Source organism: Ursus americanus, chromosome 30, assembly GCF_024610735.1.
Source record: "Ursus americanus isolate L20-20 chromosome 30, mUrsAme1.1.p, whole genome shotgun sequence".
NCBI classification, from domain to species: Eukaryota; Metazoa; Chordata; class Mammalia; order Carnivora; family Ursidae; genus Ursus; species Ursus americanus.
In genome coordinates, this window is record NC_142156.1 from 7,321,172 (window position 1) to 7,334,760 (window position 13,589).

Consider the following 13,589-nt stretch of genomic DNA (forward strand, 5'->3'; position numbering starts at 1 on the left):
CTCAGACCAGAAGACCCTCCCAGCCCATATGGTCAACCCACAGAATTGCAAGCGAAACAAATGGCAGTGTGAGGCCACCGAATTTTGGAATGCTTTGTTACGTAGCATTACTCATGCTGACAGCTAACTGATACAAGGGAGTGAGAAGTGTTTCACCTGCCTTGAACCTCCTGGGGAAAGAGCAGGCAGCTACCATGAGACTCGATCCCCATCTGGGTCTGGGTCACTGGGATTGACACAGTCTTCCACAGGGAATGTTTCTCTCCTTTGTATTAAAAAAAATTCCCCGAAGTACAGAAACGAAAAATAACCCATATTCACACATTTCTCTGTTGATATGTATTTTCTCTATATATAGACACAACGCTTCAGTAACAGTTACAAGATATGTTGGCAACACTGAGAAAAGGAGGAGGGCACTCCATAGACAGAACGACTTCCCACACACTCGATTTCCAGGACACAAGGACGCACACGGTATACGGAGACCGAAATAAGCACAGTAAGCCGAATAAATAGGAGTGCTTCCAAATCACAACCACGGACACGTCTCTGGAACACCACGAGAGAGAAGGCAGAGAGGGGACTGTGTCCTATACTTTGTGACTGGTCTGTCGAGAAAATAAATAAGAATCGGAAGGTCTAGGACCTGGGTCTTGCTAAAATGATGTCCTCTGTAACGAACGGCTGAGTGGCTAGATACATTTTGATCCGGAGGGGAGGGACCTTTCACACATTTTCCCCCCATCTTGGGAAGGCGGAGACCGGAGCTAGGACATGCATTTGTCCCGGAGCACACTCTTTGGAGGCAAGGATCATGTGGGTCTCGTCCGTCCTGCTCAAGAGGCCCCCGCGGCAGGGACTAGGGGGGTTGGATGCAGCTGAAGGCACTGGGGCCGAGGGGTTAGCCTTCACAAGCACACAGGGCAGGGATTCCTCCCCCTCCTGGTTTGTTCAGGACAGAGGACTAACGTACCCTCTCTATGAACGCTTCCCTGTGCTTTGAGTCTCCTCCCCTCTCCAAATGCCTCCCTGCCATTCTGGGGAGGAGCCTTCCAACCTGACGCTGTTTCTCCCGAGATTTCCGTGCATTCTCAGAAGAGAGTTGGCAGGACGGCTGGACAGAAGGACGGGTAGCCAGGGTGAACCAGCCAGCTCAGGGTCTGTCAGTGATTGGCAGCCCTGTGTGTGAAGACACGGAGGGGACCGTGCCCAGACTTAGCCAGTTCTTCAGCACGTTTCCCAAGGAAAACACATGCCCCCGTCTACCCAGGCTGACCTCTGCCTTCCTTTTCTTCCTTTGTCCTGAGCGAGCAAAGGCACCTAGGGAGAAGCCCGCCTCCCAGACTTCTCTGGAAGTGGCTTTCACCAACACACACGTTCCCAGCTTCTGGCGCACCAGACCCAATGTCTAGGAGAGGCGAGGTCTTCCCTAGGAGACGAAGAAAAGGGACCTGCGCTCTGCCCTGCCTGGGGTGGAGGGGGGGCTCTGGGCAGACCCCAGGGAGCCTCAGGCTGTCTCACACACAGACCTTCCAGGGAGAGGCCTTTCTTGAAAAGAAGAAAAGAAGTCTCTCCTGGGGTCAGGTGGAGGAGAAAAGAACGAGAGACTACAACAGAGGGAATGCAGACCCTCAGAGGGATGTGGACTCCTGCGGGCCTTCTCTGAATAGGAGGAAGCCTCAGGACACAGGAGAGAGAAAAGGCGGGGAGGGAGATACACCGGTAGCCCCTCCTCGAAGTCAGTCGGTTCTCAAATGGGGACATCCGGCCATATCTGGAAACGTTTTGGTGGTCACAACCGGGTTGGGGAGGGGGCCCTCCTGGCGTCTAGCAGATAGGGGCCAAGGTCGCTGCTCCACACCCCACAATACGCAGCCCCTCTCAGAAAAGAGCTACCCAGCCCAATGTCAACAGGGCCGAAGTGCAGAAACTGCTCCAAGCTAGCCTTCCAGCCATGTTCTGGAATACTTCCAAAGGCCCCTTTCAGAGCACAGAGGCAGCCCCACAGACCTCTCCTACACCAAATCCCCCCAAAACTCCCTCCCCACGTCACATCTGACAGGACAGTTTGGAGGGATTGGGACAGAGTCAGAGAGAGGCAACCATTCTAGAAGCCACCCACGAAAATGCTCCCTCCGTCCACGGACGCACCCCGACTCCCACAAGGGAGGAATCCCAGACTCGACAATCTTTGGTCAAACGGGGAGACGTAAGGCTGAGCTGAAGGGGCAACCCCTCGACCCCACCTGCCTGGGCGGCCAAAGTTGGGATAGTTTCTCTTTGCACAGAAGTCCATGCTCAGGAACAGACACCGGGACCTCGCTCCCGGGGCCGCCGGGAGGAAAAGCGGGCTGGATGGGCGGGCGGTGGCTCGGCGGACACGGCCGGGGTGAGAGGCCCTCACTTGTTCTCGATCAGAGTCTGCACCTTGCACACGAGGTCCCGGGCCAGCTTCAGGACGTGTTTGGTGTTGTGCCGCTCGGCCATTTCTGAAAGAGCAGAAGGGAAGAGCATATGAGCCTTCCTCTGTGTCCATCCTGGGGCCCCACTCGCAGCTTCTAGAGGGGGGTCCCTGGGGCATCCCCATCATCGTCCTCTGGAATCATCCCGCAGCAGCTCTGTAAGCAGAGACCTTGGGGAAGACCTGCCCCTTTGGACCCTGGTTTCCTCATCTGTAAAATGGGGGTTACAATAGTTTCTGCCTCACAAGGCTGCCGTGAGACCAAACGAGAGGATGTGGGTTCACAGTGCGTGCTTGAAAAAGTTAAGTCTTCCCACCCACCTTGAATAAACACCGCGACTGGGGACCTTTCAAGAAAGCACTGCTGGGGGTGCCTGGGTGGCTCAGTCAGTTAAGCGGCTGCCTTCAGCTCAGGTCATGATCCCAGGGTCCTGGTATGGAGCCCCACATCGGGCCCCCTGCTCAGCAGGGAGTCTGCTTCTCCCTCTCCCTCCCCCCACTGGTGCTATTTCTTGTTCACTTGCTCTCTGTCAAATAAATAAAATCTTAAAAAAAAAAAAAAAGCAACGCTGAGCACACAGTGATGATGTTAAAAGGTACAAAAGGATGAAACAACAGGAGATGGGAGGGGAGAAAGAAAAACACTAATTTTATTAAGAGCTACATAAAATGATTGGATCTTTAAAGTGGAATAATCCTAAACCTAAATATTTATCATAAAGAAATCATTTACTGGACCATTTACTGGAAATCGTTACCGGATCATTTACCAGGAAAAAGGCACTAAGACTATGGTTCCCAAAGTGGCTACCACGGTACCCCAGGGTGCCACTGTGAAGTCACAGAAATTGTGAGGAAACCACAATGATATTCCACATCCGTTCAATACCCCACAAACGAGTAGCGTGAGGGAGGTCACAAATTGCACTATGCTCCTATCAGTGACTTAATAACTTTGCAACACTAGGTCTTCTGCAAGCAGTTGAAAGACCGAGTTTGAGAAAAAGCAAAAGCCACGTGTAAATCACTAGGGAACAGGACATAAATGAAGGTAATGGTGTCCAATCTGGTTCCAAGGTTTGAGAAGCTGCACAAGCCCCACAGGTGGACGTATCCCATTAATTGTTGTGCTTATTTAAGAATGAAATAAAAATATTATTTTCTTTTGACTGTGGAAAAGATGGGATGGGAAAAAACGGTTTCTATAATGAAGCCATTAAATGCCATATGGTTTCTTGGGTTGGATGCTGGAGCGGAAAAAGGGCATCACTTACACACCAAGCAAAGGGCGCCTGGGTGGCTCAGTCGGTTAAGAGTCTGAAGGCAGACTGAAGGCAGTTCGGGTCATGATCTCAGGGTGTTGGGATCGAGTCCCACGTCGGACTCCCTACTCAGCAGGGAGTCTGCTTCTCCCTCTCCCTCTCCCTCTGCCCCTCCCCCTGCTCATGCTCTCTCCCTCTCTCTCAAATAATAAAAATCTTAAAAAAAAAAAACACAGGCAAAATCAAATAAAGTCTGTAGTTTAGTTAATAGTAACGTACCAATGTTAACTTCTTAGTCGTGACAAATGTTCTAGGATCATGTGATGTAGAGATATTAGGGGCAGCTGAGTGGAGGGCATCAAGAACTCCTTGTACTATCTTTGCAACTTTTCTTTAAATCTACAGTTATTCCAACATAAAATTTTTATTTTATTTTATTTTTATAAAGAATTTTTTAAAAAGATATTTATTTATTTTTTTGACAGTGAGAGAGACAGCCAGTGAGAGAGGGAACACAAGAGGGGGGAGTGGGAGAGGAAGAAGCAGACTCATAGCAGAGGAGCCTGATGTGGGGCTCGATCCCAGAACGCCGGGATCACGCCCTGAGCCAAAGGCAGACGCTTAACGACTGAGCCACCCAGGCGCCCCTAAAATTTTTGTTTTAAAAGTAAAAATAAAAGTAAAAATAAAATAATGTTTCTGGGGTGCCTGGCTGGCTCAGTCAGGAGAGCATGTGACATATATTTACTTTTATTATTTTATTTTACTTTACTTTTTATTTTATTTTTTTAAAGATTTTATTTATCTGCGAGAGAGTGAGCATGAGAAAGAGCACAAGGGGTATGGAGGGGCACAGGGAGAATGAGAAGCAGGCTCCCCACTGAGCAGGGAGCCTGATGCAGAGCTCAATCTGATCCCAGGACCCTGAGATCATGACCGGAGCTGAGCTGAAGGCAGATGCTTAACAGACTGAGCCACCCAGGCGCCCCCAGAGCACGTGACTCTTGATCTCGGGGTTGTGAGTTCCAGCCCCACATTGGGTGTAGAGATGACTTAAAAATAAAATCTTAAAAAAAAAAATGTTTCCGGGGTAAGGTCAAAACTGGCTTTTTTTCCCCTTCTTTTGCTTTTTTTCCCCCAAAATCATCTTTAGTTTTTAAAAACTTTTAAATAGCGATAATAGTAGCAAGAGCTTCCAGCAGTGGGGGGCCCCTCAGATGAGCCGGGTATCGTGTGATAGGCTTTACCCACGTTGTCTCATTTAATTGTCCCAACATCTCTGCGAGGGAGGTGTTAGCACCATTCTATCCCCACGGAATCTGAAGCCCAGAGACAGGAAGTCACTTGCCCAAGGTCACACGGCTCCCAAGTGGCTGGATCGGAATCCGTATCTGTTTGATTTCCAAGGCTGTGCCTTTCTCACGTCACTTAAATGCCTTCCCGCGGCTGCCTCTGTGCACGTCAACCCTCCGAGGCACACTTTTACCCCATTTTACAGACGAGGAAGAGACGCTTAGAAAGAGGGGAAGTGACTTATCCACGGGCACAGCTGGTTAGTGGCAGAGTCAGGGTTTGCCCCTGAGCCTGATCTCAACAGCCATGCTCCCTCCACTAGATCCCAGAGAAAAATGCTTTCTCTGCGTTACAAGACGTCAACTCATCCATTTAGAAAGAGACCCAAGAAGTGGATGGACCCCCCCCCCGCTGTGTCCCCTTCACCGCGTGTCAATCTCAATGCATCTCCCACCCTCCGAGGCCCCGGGAAGGGGCTCCTCAGAAGCCCGCACCCCTCAGATGACACCCTGGTCATGCGGGTACCGTTAAAGAATTTGATGATGTCCGTGAAATCCATGTTGTTCTCCAAGATGATGTCACGGTAGACCTCCACCAGAGCCAGCGCAATGAAGAGGACATAGTGGGCGGACGAGACGTGTTTGGCTGCCCAGATGGTCTCCCAGACAGAGAAGACGTCATCGTAGATGAGTTCTGCCGAGACACCAGTACGCACATGCGCGGGGAGAAGGTCAGCCATGGAGCACACGGTGCTGCCCTCCCTCTGGGAAAATCCCCGGCCAGCGGTGCCCTGAACTTCTGTCCTCATGCAGCAGACAGCGAGAGCTCAGGTCAGGAGGGAGGAGACCTGCACGCCGCCACGTGACCGTCAGAAGCCTCAGTTTCCCCACCTGTAGAAAAGGCTGAGCAGACTAGGGGGTTGTAAGTTTCCAGCTTCTGTAAGGGGAGGAACTGAGCATGGTTGGGTTTGATTTACACTGACCTGTCCCTGCTCTGCCCCTTGACCAGTGTCCCCCTTTCTCCCTGCACCTTACACCTCCTTTAGCACCCAGGGGGGTATCCCCTTGCTTTTGCACACGGGCAGAGCTGGCTGCTCCCTCTGGGGCTGGTCAAGGAACGAGAGCAATGGTGGAGAGCAAGGCTTCCTGTGTCCAATAAACTCAGCCTGAATCCAGCCCCACCACTTACTGGCAAGGCAACCTTGGGCTAGTTAATTCCCCTCCGCCAGCCCCTCCCTCTACTCCTCTGTAAGTGGGGTGAGGCTCGAAGAGGAAATACATAGGAATGGCTCAGCACACTACCTGGCATGTAATAAACATCTCCCTGCAGGGTAGATACTCTTATCAGCGTCACCCCCACTTTGCACAATACCCATGGGGTGCTGTGCTATACCCCATTTCTAAATCACATGGGCCACACGCCGCACGGGACAAGGGGTGCCTTGCCTCCGATAAGCAGCAGAACAGAATGGAAAGGAACTAACGGGGCTTAGGAGGTGGACAGAGGTGGCCTAAGATCCTGGCTTTCCTGGTCCTACCTCTGAATTGAATTCTTAGCCTTAGTTTCCTCATCTGTACAACGGGGACCGTAACAACATGTGTTGGCATAGTGTCATTGCAAACCAGGGCAGGTGAGCCAATAGCCAGAACTCGATAAATGGATGTTCCTCTCTTCCTCTGGCTTGGCTCCAACACCCCCAGCCTCGCCTCCACAGTCCCTTTCTTCCCCTGAGGCTCTGCTGCAAAGAGTCTGAGAACAACACCCCGGTTTGAAGTCAATACCTCGTTTGAAATCCAGCAGGAACCAGCGGTAGCAGAAGTAGAAGTGAGTGTAGTCCCCGTTCTGATGCATCAGCTCGAAGAGCTCTGAGTCCAGAATCTGCCCGCGGGAGAGAAGGTTGGCATCAGCCTCCTGGCACGAGGCTGTGGCCCAGAGGGGTCCGCTGAATAAAGGACGACCCTCTTACCGGACACCACACAGCCCCTACAACCGGGTGGAGTTAAACAACGGGCAAAGGATTGAAGCGAAAATCGACCCAGCACAGGTCAACCCAGCTGTTTCTCCAAAGAAGATACGCAAATAACCATAAAGCACGTGGGAGACGCCCAGCATGATGGGTCAGGAAAATGCAAATCAAAACCATAACGGGATACCACTTCACAGCCACTAGGACAAGAATCAAGAATCGAAAGGACAGACAACAAAGCATTAGTGACGATGGAGAGAAACTGGAACCCTTGTATGCGGCTGGGGGAACGTAGCGTGGGGCAGCCGTAATGTCACTCCTAAGGATCTCACCGAGAGAAATGCAAACAGACTGCCACGTAAAGACCCGTACACGAATGTTCGGCGCGGGACAATTCCCAAGAGCCCAAGAGCAGAAACAACCAACAACCCAAGTGTCCGTCAATGATTGGCTGGATACACAAAATATGGCGGAGCCGTCCAATGGAACATCATCTGGGAATGAAAAGGCATGGCCTCCTGGTACCCACCACCACACGGATGCACCCTGAAAATGTGATGCTGAGGGAAGGAAGCCAGACACAAAAGGCCACGTTATGTTACTGCATTTCTATGAAATGTCCCGAATCGGTCAAACTACGGAGGCAGAAAGTAGATTAGTGGTTGCCAGGAGTTGGGGAGAGGAACTGATGTTACCATGGTTACTGGGGTTTCTTTTTGGGGTGCTGAAAATGTTCTGAAATTAGTGATGGTTTCACCACTGCGATTTATTCTAGAAACGACTGGATTATATATTTAAAAAGGGTAAATGGCACGGTATGTGAATTATATCTCAATAAAGCTGTGTGCGTGTGACAGAGAAATATATCCAGATGTTACTTTGAGGAAAAGGACCGATACAAACATCTATTTTTTAAATTTAAATTCAATTAATACATACAGTGTATTATTATTTTCAGAAGCAGAGGTCAGTGATTCATCAGTCTTCTATAATACCCAGGGCTCATTCCATCACATGTCCTCCTTAATGCCTGTCACCCAGTTACCCCATCCCTGCACCCCTCTCCCCTCCAGCAGCCCTCATTTTGTTTCCTGTCATTAGTAGTCTCTTATGGTTTGTCTCCCTTTCTGTTTTCGTCTTGTTTTATTTTTTCTTCCCTTCCTCTATGCTCCTCTGTTTTTTTAATTATTATTATTATATTTTTTTATTATGTTAGTCACCATACAGTACACCCCTGGTTTTTGATGTTAAGTTCGACGATTCATTAGTTGCGTATAACACCCAGTGCACCATGCAATACATGCCCTCCTTACTACCCATCACCAGTCTATCCCATTCTCCCACCCCCCTCCCCTCTGAAGCCCTCAGTTTGTTTCCCAGAGTCCATAGTCTCTCATGGTTCATTCCCCTTTCTGATCACCCCCCCTTTCTTTATCCCTTTCTTCTCCTACCAATCTTCCTAGTTCTTATGTTCCATAGATGTATGCTCCTCTGTTTTGTTTCTTAAATCCCACATATGAGTGAAATCATATGATAATTGTCTTCCTCTGATTGACTTATTTCGCTCAGCATAATACCCTCCAGTTCCAACCATGTCATTGCAAGTGGCAAGATTTTGGGTTTTTTTGATGGCTGAGTAATATTCCATTGTATATATGAACCACACCTTCTTTATCCATTCATCTGTCGATGGACATATGGATTCTTTCCATAGTTTGGCCACTGTGGACATTGGGGTGCAGGTGCCCCTTCGGATCACTACATTTATATCTTTGGGGTAAATATCCAGGGGTGCAATTGCAGGGTCGTAGGGTAGCTCTATTTTTAACTTCTTGAGGAACCTCCACACTGTTTCCCAGAGTGGCTGCACCAGCGTGCATTCCCACCAACAGTGTAGGAGGGCTCCCCTTTCTCTGCATCCTTGCCAACATTTGTCGTTTCCTGTTTTGTTAATTTTAGCCATTCTGACCGGTGTGAGGTGGTAACTGAGTGTGGTTTTGATTTGTATTTCCCTGACAAGCAAACATCTTTTTAAGGGCAAAAGCTACATCTCGTTTATTACGTAGCCGCGGGCCTGGACTGAATAAATGGTCAGTGAGAATGAATCCAGTGGCGTTGATCTGAGCTAACGGAGTTGGAATGAACTGAACTGAGTTCGACTAAGCGTGGCTAGTCTGTTGACTTGAGGTCAATTGGGCTGCGGTGGGAGACGTTATACTGTTGAACAGGACCCGTCATACCTGGATCAGCGACCTCATGTTGGCAAAGTGCGTGTCCATGGCGCCTCCGTGGGGAAAGTTCTGGTTCATCCTCTTCATGAGCTCCGTGAAGCAGCTGAAGGCGAGGGCCTCTGGGGAAAGAGCACAGGAGAAACGGTCACCTCTGCCACTGCCCAAGGAACCCGAGCTCCCAAGGTGATCCCAAGGTCAAAGGCCCCGAGCTGGTTCACGAGGTCCGCAGCCAGAGGAGAAATACACAGACGAGGGAGAGTCAGTGTATCCCACTGCTTTCCACCTTCAAGGGATCGAAGTATCTTTTCTTTTAGGGAATGATGGTGATACCAGATCCTCTTTTTATTATTTTTTTGAAGACTTGTTTGTTTTAGAGAGAGAGCATGTATACATGGGGGAGGGGCAGAGGGAGAGAGAGACAAGAGAATCTCAAGTAGACTTCCTGCTGAGTGTGGAGCTGGAAGTGGGGCTTGATTTCACGACCCTGAGATCATGACTGGAGCCGAAACCAAGAGTTGGATGCTTAACTGACTGAGCCACTGAGGTGCACCCAGATACTCTTTTTAAAACATCCCTATTTGTTCTAATAAAAAGTTGATGATGTTTTGTTCATCCCAAACTTTTTTTTTTTCTTTTTCGAAATTCTACCAGTTCATGGATTTCTCAAGTCTGGGAACCACTGAATTAAAACAACAACTGTAAGGGTGCTAATAGGCATTATGCAGAGGAAGGGTCCAATAACTTTGGGAAATGCTAGAGAGGGACTACATATAACTGGGAAAGTAAAGGCTCTGAGAAGTCCTGCAATTAAAAAACCTTTTTTTTTTTTAAGATTTTATTTATTTATTTATTTTAGAGAGAGACAGCCAGAGAGAGAGGGAACACAAGCAGGCAGAGTGGGAGAGGAAGAAGCAGGCTCAGTGAAGGAGCCTGATGCGGGGCTCGATCCCATAACGCCAGGATCATGCCCTGAGCTGAAGGCAGACGCTCAACGACCGAGCCACCCAGGCGCCCCTGCAATTAAAAAACCTGTTTCATATTGTTTTAGCCAGCATTTAGGAAACTTTGTTGGAAAATGGTACTTTTTTTTTTTTTCTCTTAACACCTGGTAACTTTGGAGAAAGTTACACTAGATGGAAAGTTTCCCAAGGCACAGTAAGATCCTCATTTTAAAAAAGACTTTATTTTTGGGACGCCTGGTGGCTCAGTCAGTTAAACATCTGCCTTCAGCTCAGGTCATGATCCCAGGGTCCTGGGATCAAGTCCTGTATCAGGTTCCTTGCTCAGCAGGGACCCTGTTTCTCCCTCTGCCTCTACCACTCCCCCTGCTTGTGCTCTCTCTCTGGCAAATAAATAAAATCTTAAAAATAAATAAAAATACTTTTTTTTAGAACATTTTGGTCTATAGAAAAATTGAGAAGAGTAGAGACAGGTTCCATATACCCCACACTCAGTTTCCCCTATAAGGAGCATCTTACGTTAGCACGGTCCATTTGTTACAATTAACGGCCCACTGGTGACACATTATTAAGTAAACTCCATAGTTTTATTTGTTTATTTATTTTCTGTTCTAAGAACCCATCTAGGATAACACATTACATACAGGTCTCCTCTCTCTTGGGGCTCCTTTTGGCCAGGATGCTTTCTCTGGCTTTCCCTGTTTGTCATGACCTTGGAAGTTGTGAGAGCAGTTGTCACATATTCTAGGGGAGCCTTCTCTATTGGAATTTGTGATGTTTTTCTCACGATGAGACTGGGATTTGGGGTTATTGGGACAAAGACCACATGGGTAACATGCCATTTTAATCCCATCATGTCACGGGCACCTGCTACCCACGTGATTTAGGACTGGTAATGTTGATATTGGTCACCTGAAATTGGGACCTGTATGTCCTCTACCATCTTCTCCTTTTTCAAAATTGATTTTGCTATTCTTGGTCCCTTGTATTTCAAATGAGTTTTAGGGTCAGCTTGTCCATTTGTACAAAAAATGCAGCTGGGATATCGATAGGGATCACACTGACTCTAGATCAATTTGGAGAGTACTGCCGTCTTAACACTACCAAGTCTTCTAATTCATAAACATGACATGTCTTTCCATTTATTTAGATCTTTTAAAGTTTTTTAAAGCTTTTATTTATTTGAGAGAGACAGAGTACGTGAGCAGGGAGGAGGGGTAGATGGAGAGGGAGAAGCAGGCTCCCCACTGAGCAGGGAGCCTGATGCGGGGCTCAATCCCAGGACCCTGAGATCATGACCTAAGCCGAAAGCAGACGCTTAATGACTGAGCCACCCAGACGCCCCTAGATCTTTAATTTTGTTAACAATGTTTTACAGGTTTGGTATATAGGCATACTTGTTTTATTGCACTTTTCTGATACTGCCTTTTTTTTTTTTTTTTTTACAAATTAAAGGTTTGTGGCATCAAGCAAGTCTATCGGCACCATTTTTCCAATGGCATTTGCGCACTTTGTGTCTCTGTCACATTTTGGTAATTCCTGCAATGTTTCAAATGCTTTCATCATTATCATGCTTGTTACAGTGATCTGTAATCAGTGATTATGACTCGCCGAGAGCTCAGATGATGGTCAGTATTCTTTTTTAAGCAATAAAGTATTTTTAAAATAAGGTAAGTACATTATTTTTCTAGACATAATGCCACTGCACACTTAACAGACTACAGTGTGGTGTAAACACAACTCGTATATGCGCTGGGAAATCAAACAATTCATTTGACTCGCTTTAGTGCAATATTCGCTGTATCACAGCAGTCTGGAATTGAATCTGCAAGTCTTTCACTTCTTCTGTTAAGTTTATTCATAAATATCTTCTAAGATGCTATTACAATTGGAATTGCCTTCCTAATTTCGCTTTCGGATTGTTCAACACACATGTATAGAAGTACCACTGACTTTTGTATATATATCTTGTATCTTGCAACCTTGCTGAACTTTTTTATTAGAGTCAATATTTGGGGGGGGGCGCAGGAAGGGGAGCAGGAGAGGGAGAGAGAATCTTAAGCAGGCTCCATGCCCAGAGATGGAGACCGACACGGGGCTCGATCTCACAACCTGGAGATCATGACCTGAGTCGAAATCAAGAGTCAGATGTTTAATCTACTGAGCCACCCAGGTGCCCCTCCTATACTTTTTTTCTTATTCCTTGGGATTACTATGTGCAAAAATCACATCATCTGCAAATAGATAGTTTTACTTCCTTTCTAGTATGGCTACCTTTTATTTCTTTTGCTTCCCTAATTGTCCTGGCTAGAATCTTCTGTAGCAAAAGTGGACATCCTTGTCTTTTTCCTGATCTTAGGAGGAAAGCATTCAGTCATTCACCATTGAGTATGAAGTAGGTGTAGGTTTTTCTTAGGTGCCTTTTATCATGTTTAGGAAGTTTCCTTCTGTTTCTAGCTTGTTGAGTGTTTTTAACATGAAAGGGTGTCAGATTTGGTCAAATGCCATTTCCTCGTCAACTAAGATGACCATGTCATTTTGTCCTTAATTCTATTAGTATAGTGAATTACATGGATTCATTTTCATTCGTTGAACCGGCCTGTGTTTCTGGGATAAATCCCATTTGGCCATGGTATATAGTCCTACTATATCTTGCTGGATTCAGTTTGCAAGTGTTTTGCTGAGGATTTTTGTTGTTTTTCATAAAGGACATCGGTCTGTAGTTTTCTTTTCTTGTCATGTCTTTGTCTGGTATAGGTATCAAGGTACCAATGGGTCCTCAAAGAAGGAATGGTCTTATAGAATGAGTCGGAACGTATTCCCTCCAATTCTACCTTTTGGAAAAGTTTGTGAAGAATTGGTATTAATTCACCAGTGAAGACATCTGGGCCTGGGTTTTTCTTTGTTCCCATTCACGTTTGTACAATCAGTGGCTAGCGAAGGCCTGGCGGGGTGTTGGGCACCTGGCGATAAGTGTTGACTAATGTGGACGAGACTTTTTATATTACTAGGACCTTGGTGTGGTCACCAACAGGTCCTCTGAGCACCTGCACTGACCCATTCCATGGAGTCACAAAATGAGGTTCACATCCCCTCCTCTGCAGTAGGGAGAAAATTGCACCCCTGGCCCTGAGTGGGGAGGACATACTCACCGTCATCCAGGATGACCAACAGTGGAGCCAGGAGGTCACACATGCCCTGGACATAGCCGATCTCAATGTGCTGCCAGATGTAGCTACGAGAGAGACAAGGGGTCCAAGGATGGCACTCACGACCTGTCTCTCCAACCCGCTCGTCCTCTCCCTCCTCCCTGATGCAGTCCCCCACCCCTCACCTGGACCACTCACTCCTTCAGCTCCCACCTGCATTCCCTTCCCCCATCTGACACTCTTCAAATATCCTATTCTCAGCCAC

At 47.6% G+C, this 13,589-nt stretch overlaps 1 protein-coding gene across 3 annotated transcripts in view; it reads right to left on the reverse strand.

The window, feature by feature from the left end:
• Positions 1–320: 320 nt before the first annotated feature.
• The window catches only part of LOC123788200 (small G protein signaling modulator 1), an 87,139-nt gene continuing 73,870 nt past the window's right edge, over positions 321–13,589 (reverse strand). For all 3 annotated transcript variants that reach the window (XM_045791447.2, XM_087857250.1, XM_045791445.2), the window contains 5 exons: positions 13,328–13,410; positions 9,226–9,335; positions 6,801–6,897; positions 5,545–5,712; positions 321–2,492 (listed from right to left, as the gene is read on the reverse strand). In XM_045791447.2, the coding sequence (XP_045647403.2) occupies positions 2,404–2,492; positions 5,545–5,712; positions 6,801–6,897; positions 9,226–9,335; positions 13,328–13,410 (547 nt within the window). In that variant the 3' untranslated portion in view covers positions 321–2,403. The remainder of the gene's footprint in view (positions 2,493–5,544; positions 5,713–6,800; positions 6,898–9,225; positions 9,336–13,327; positions 13,411–13,589) is intronic.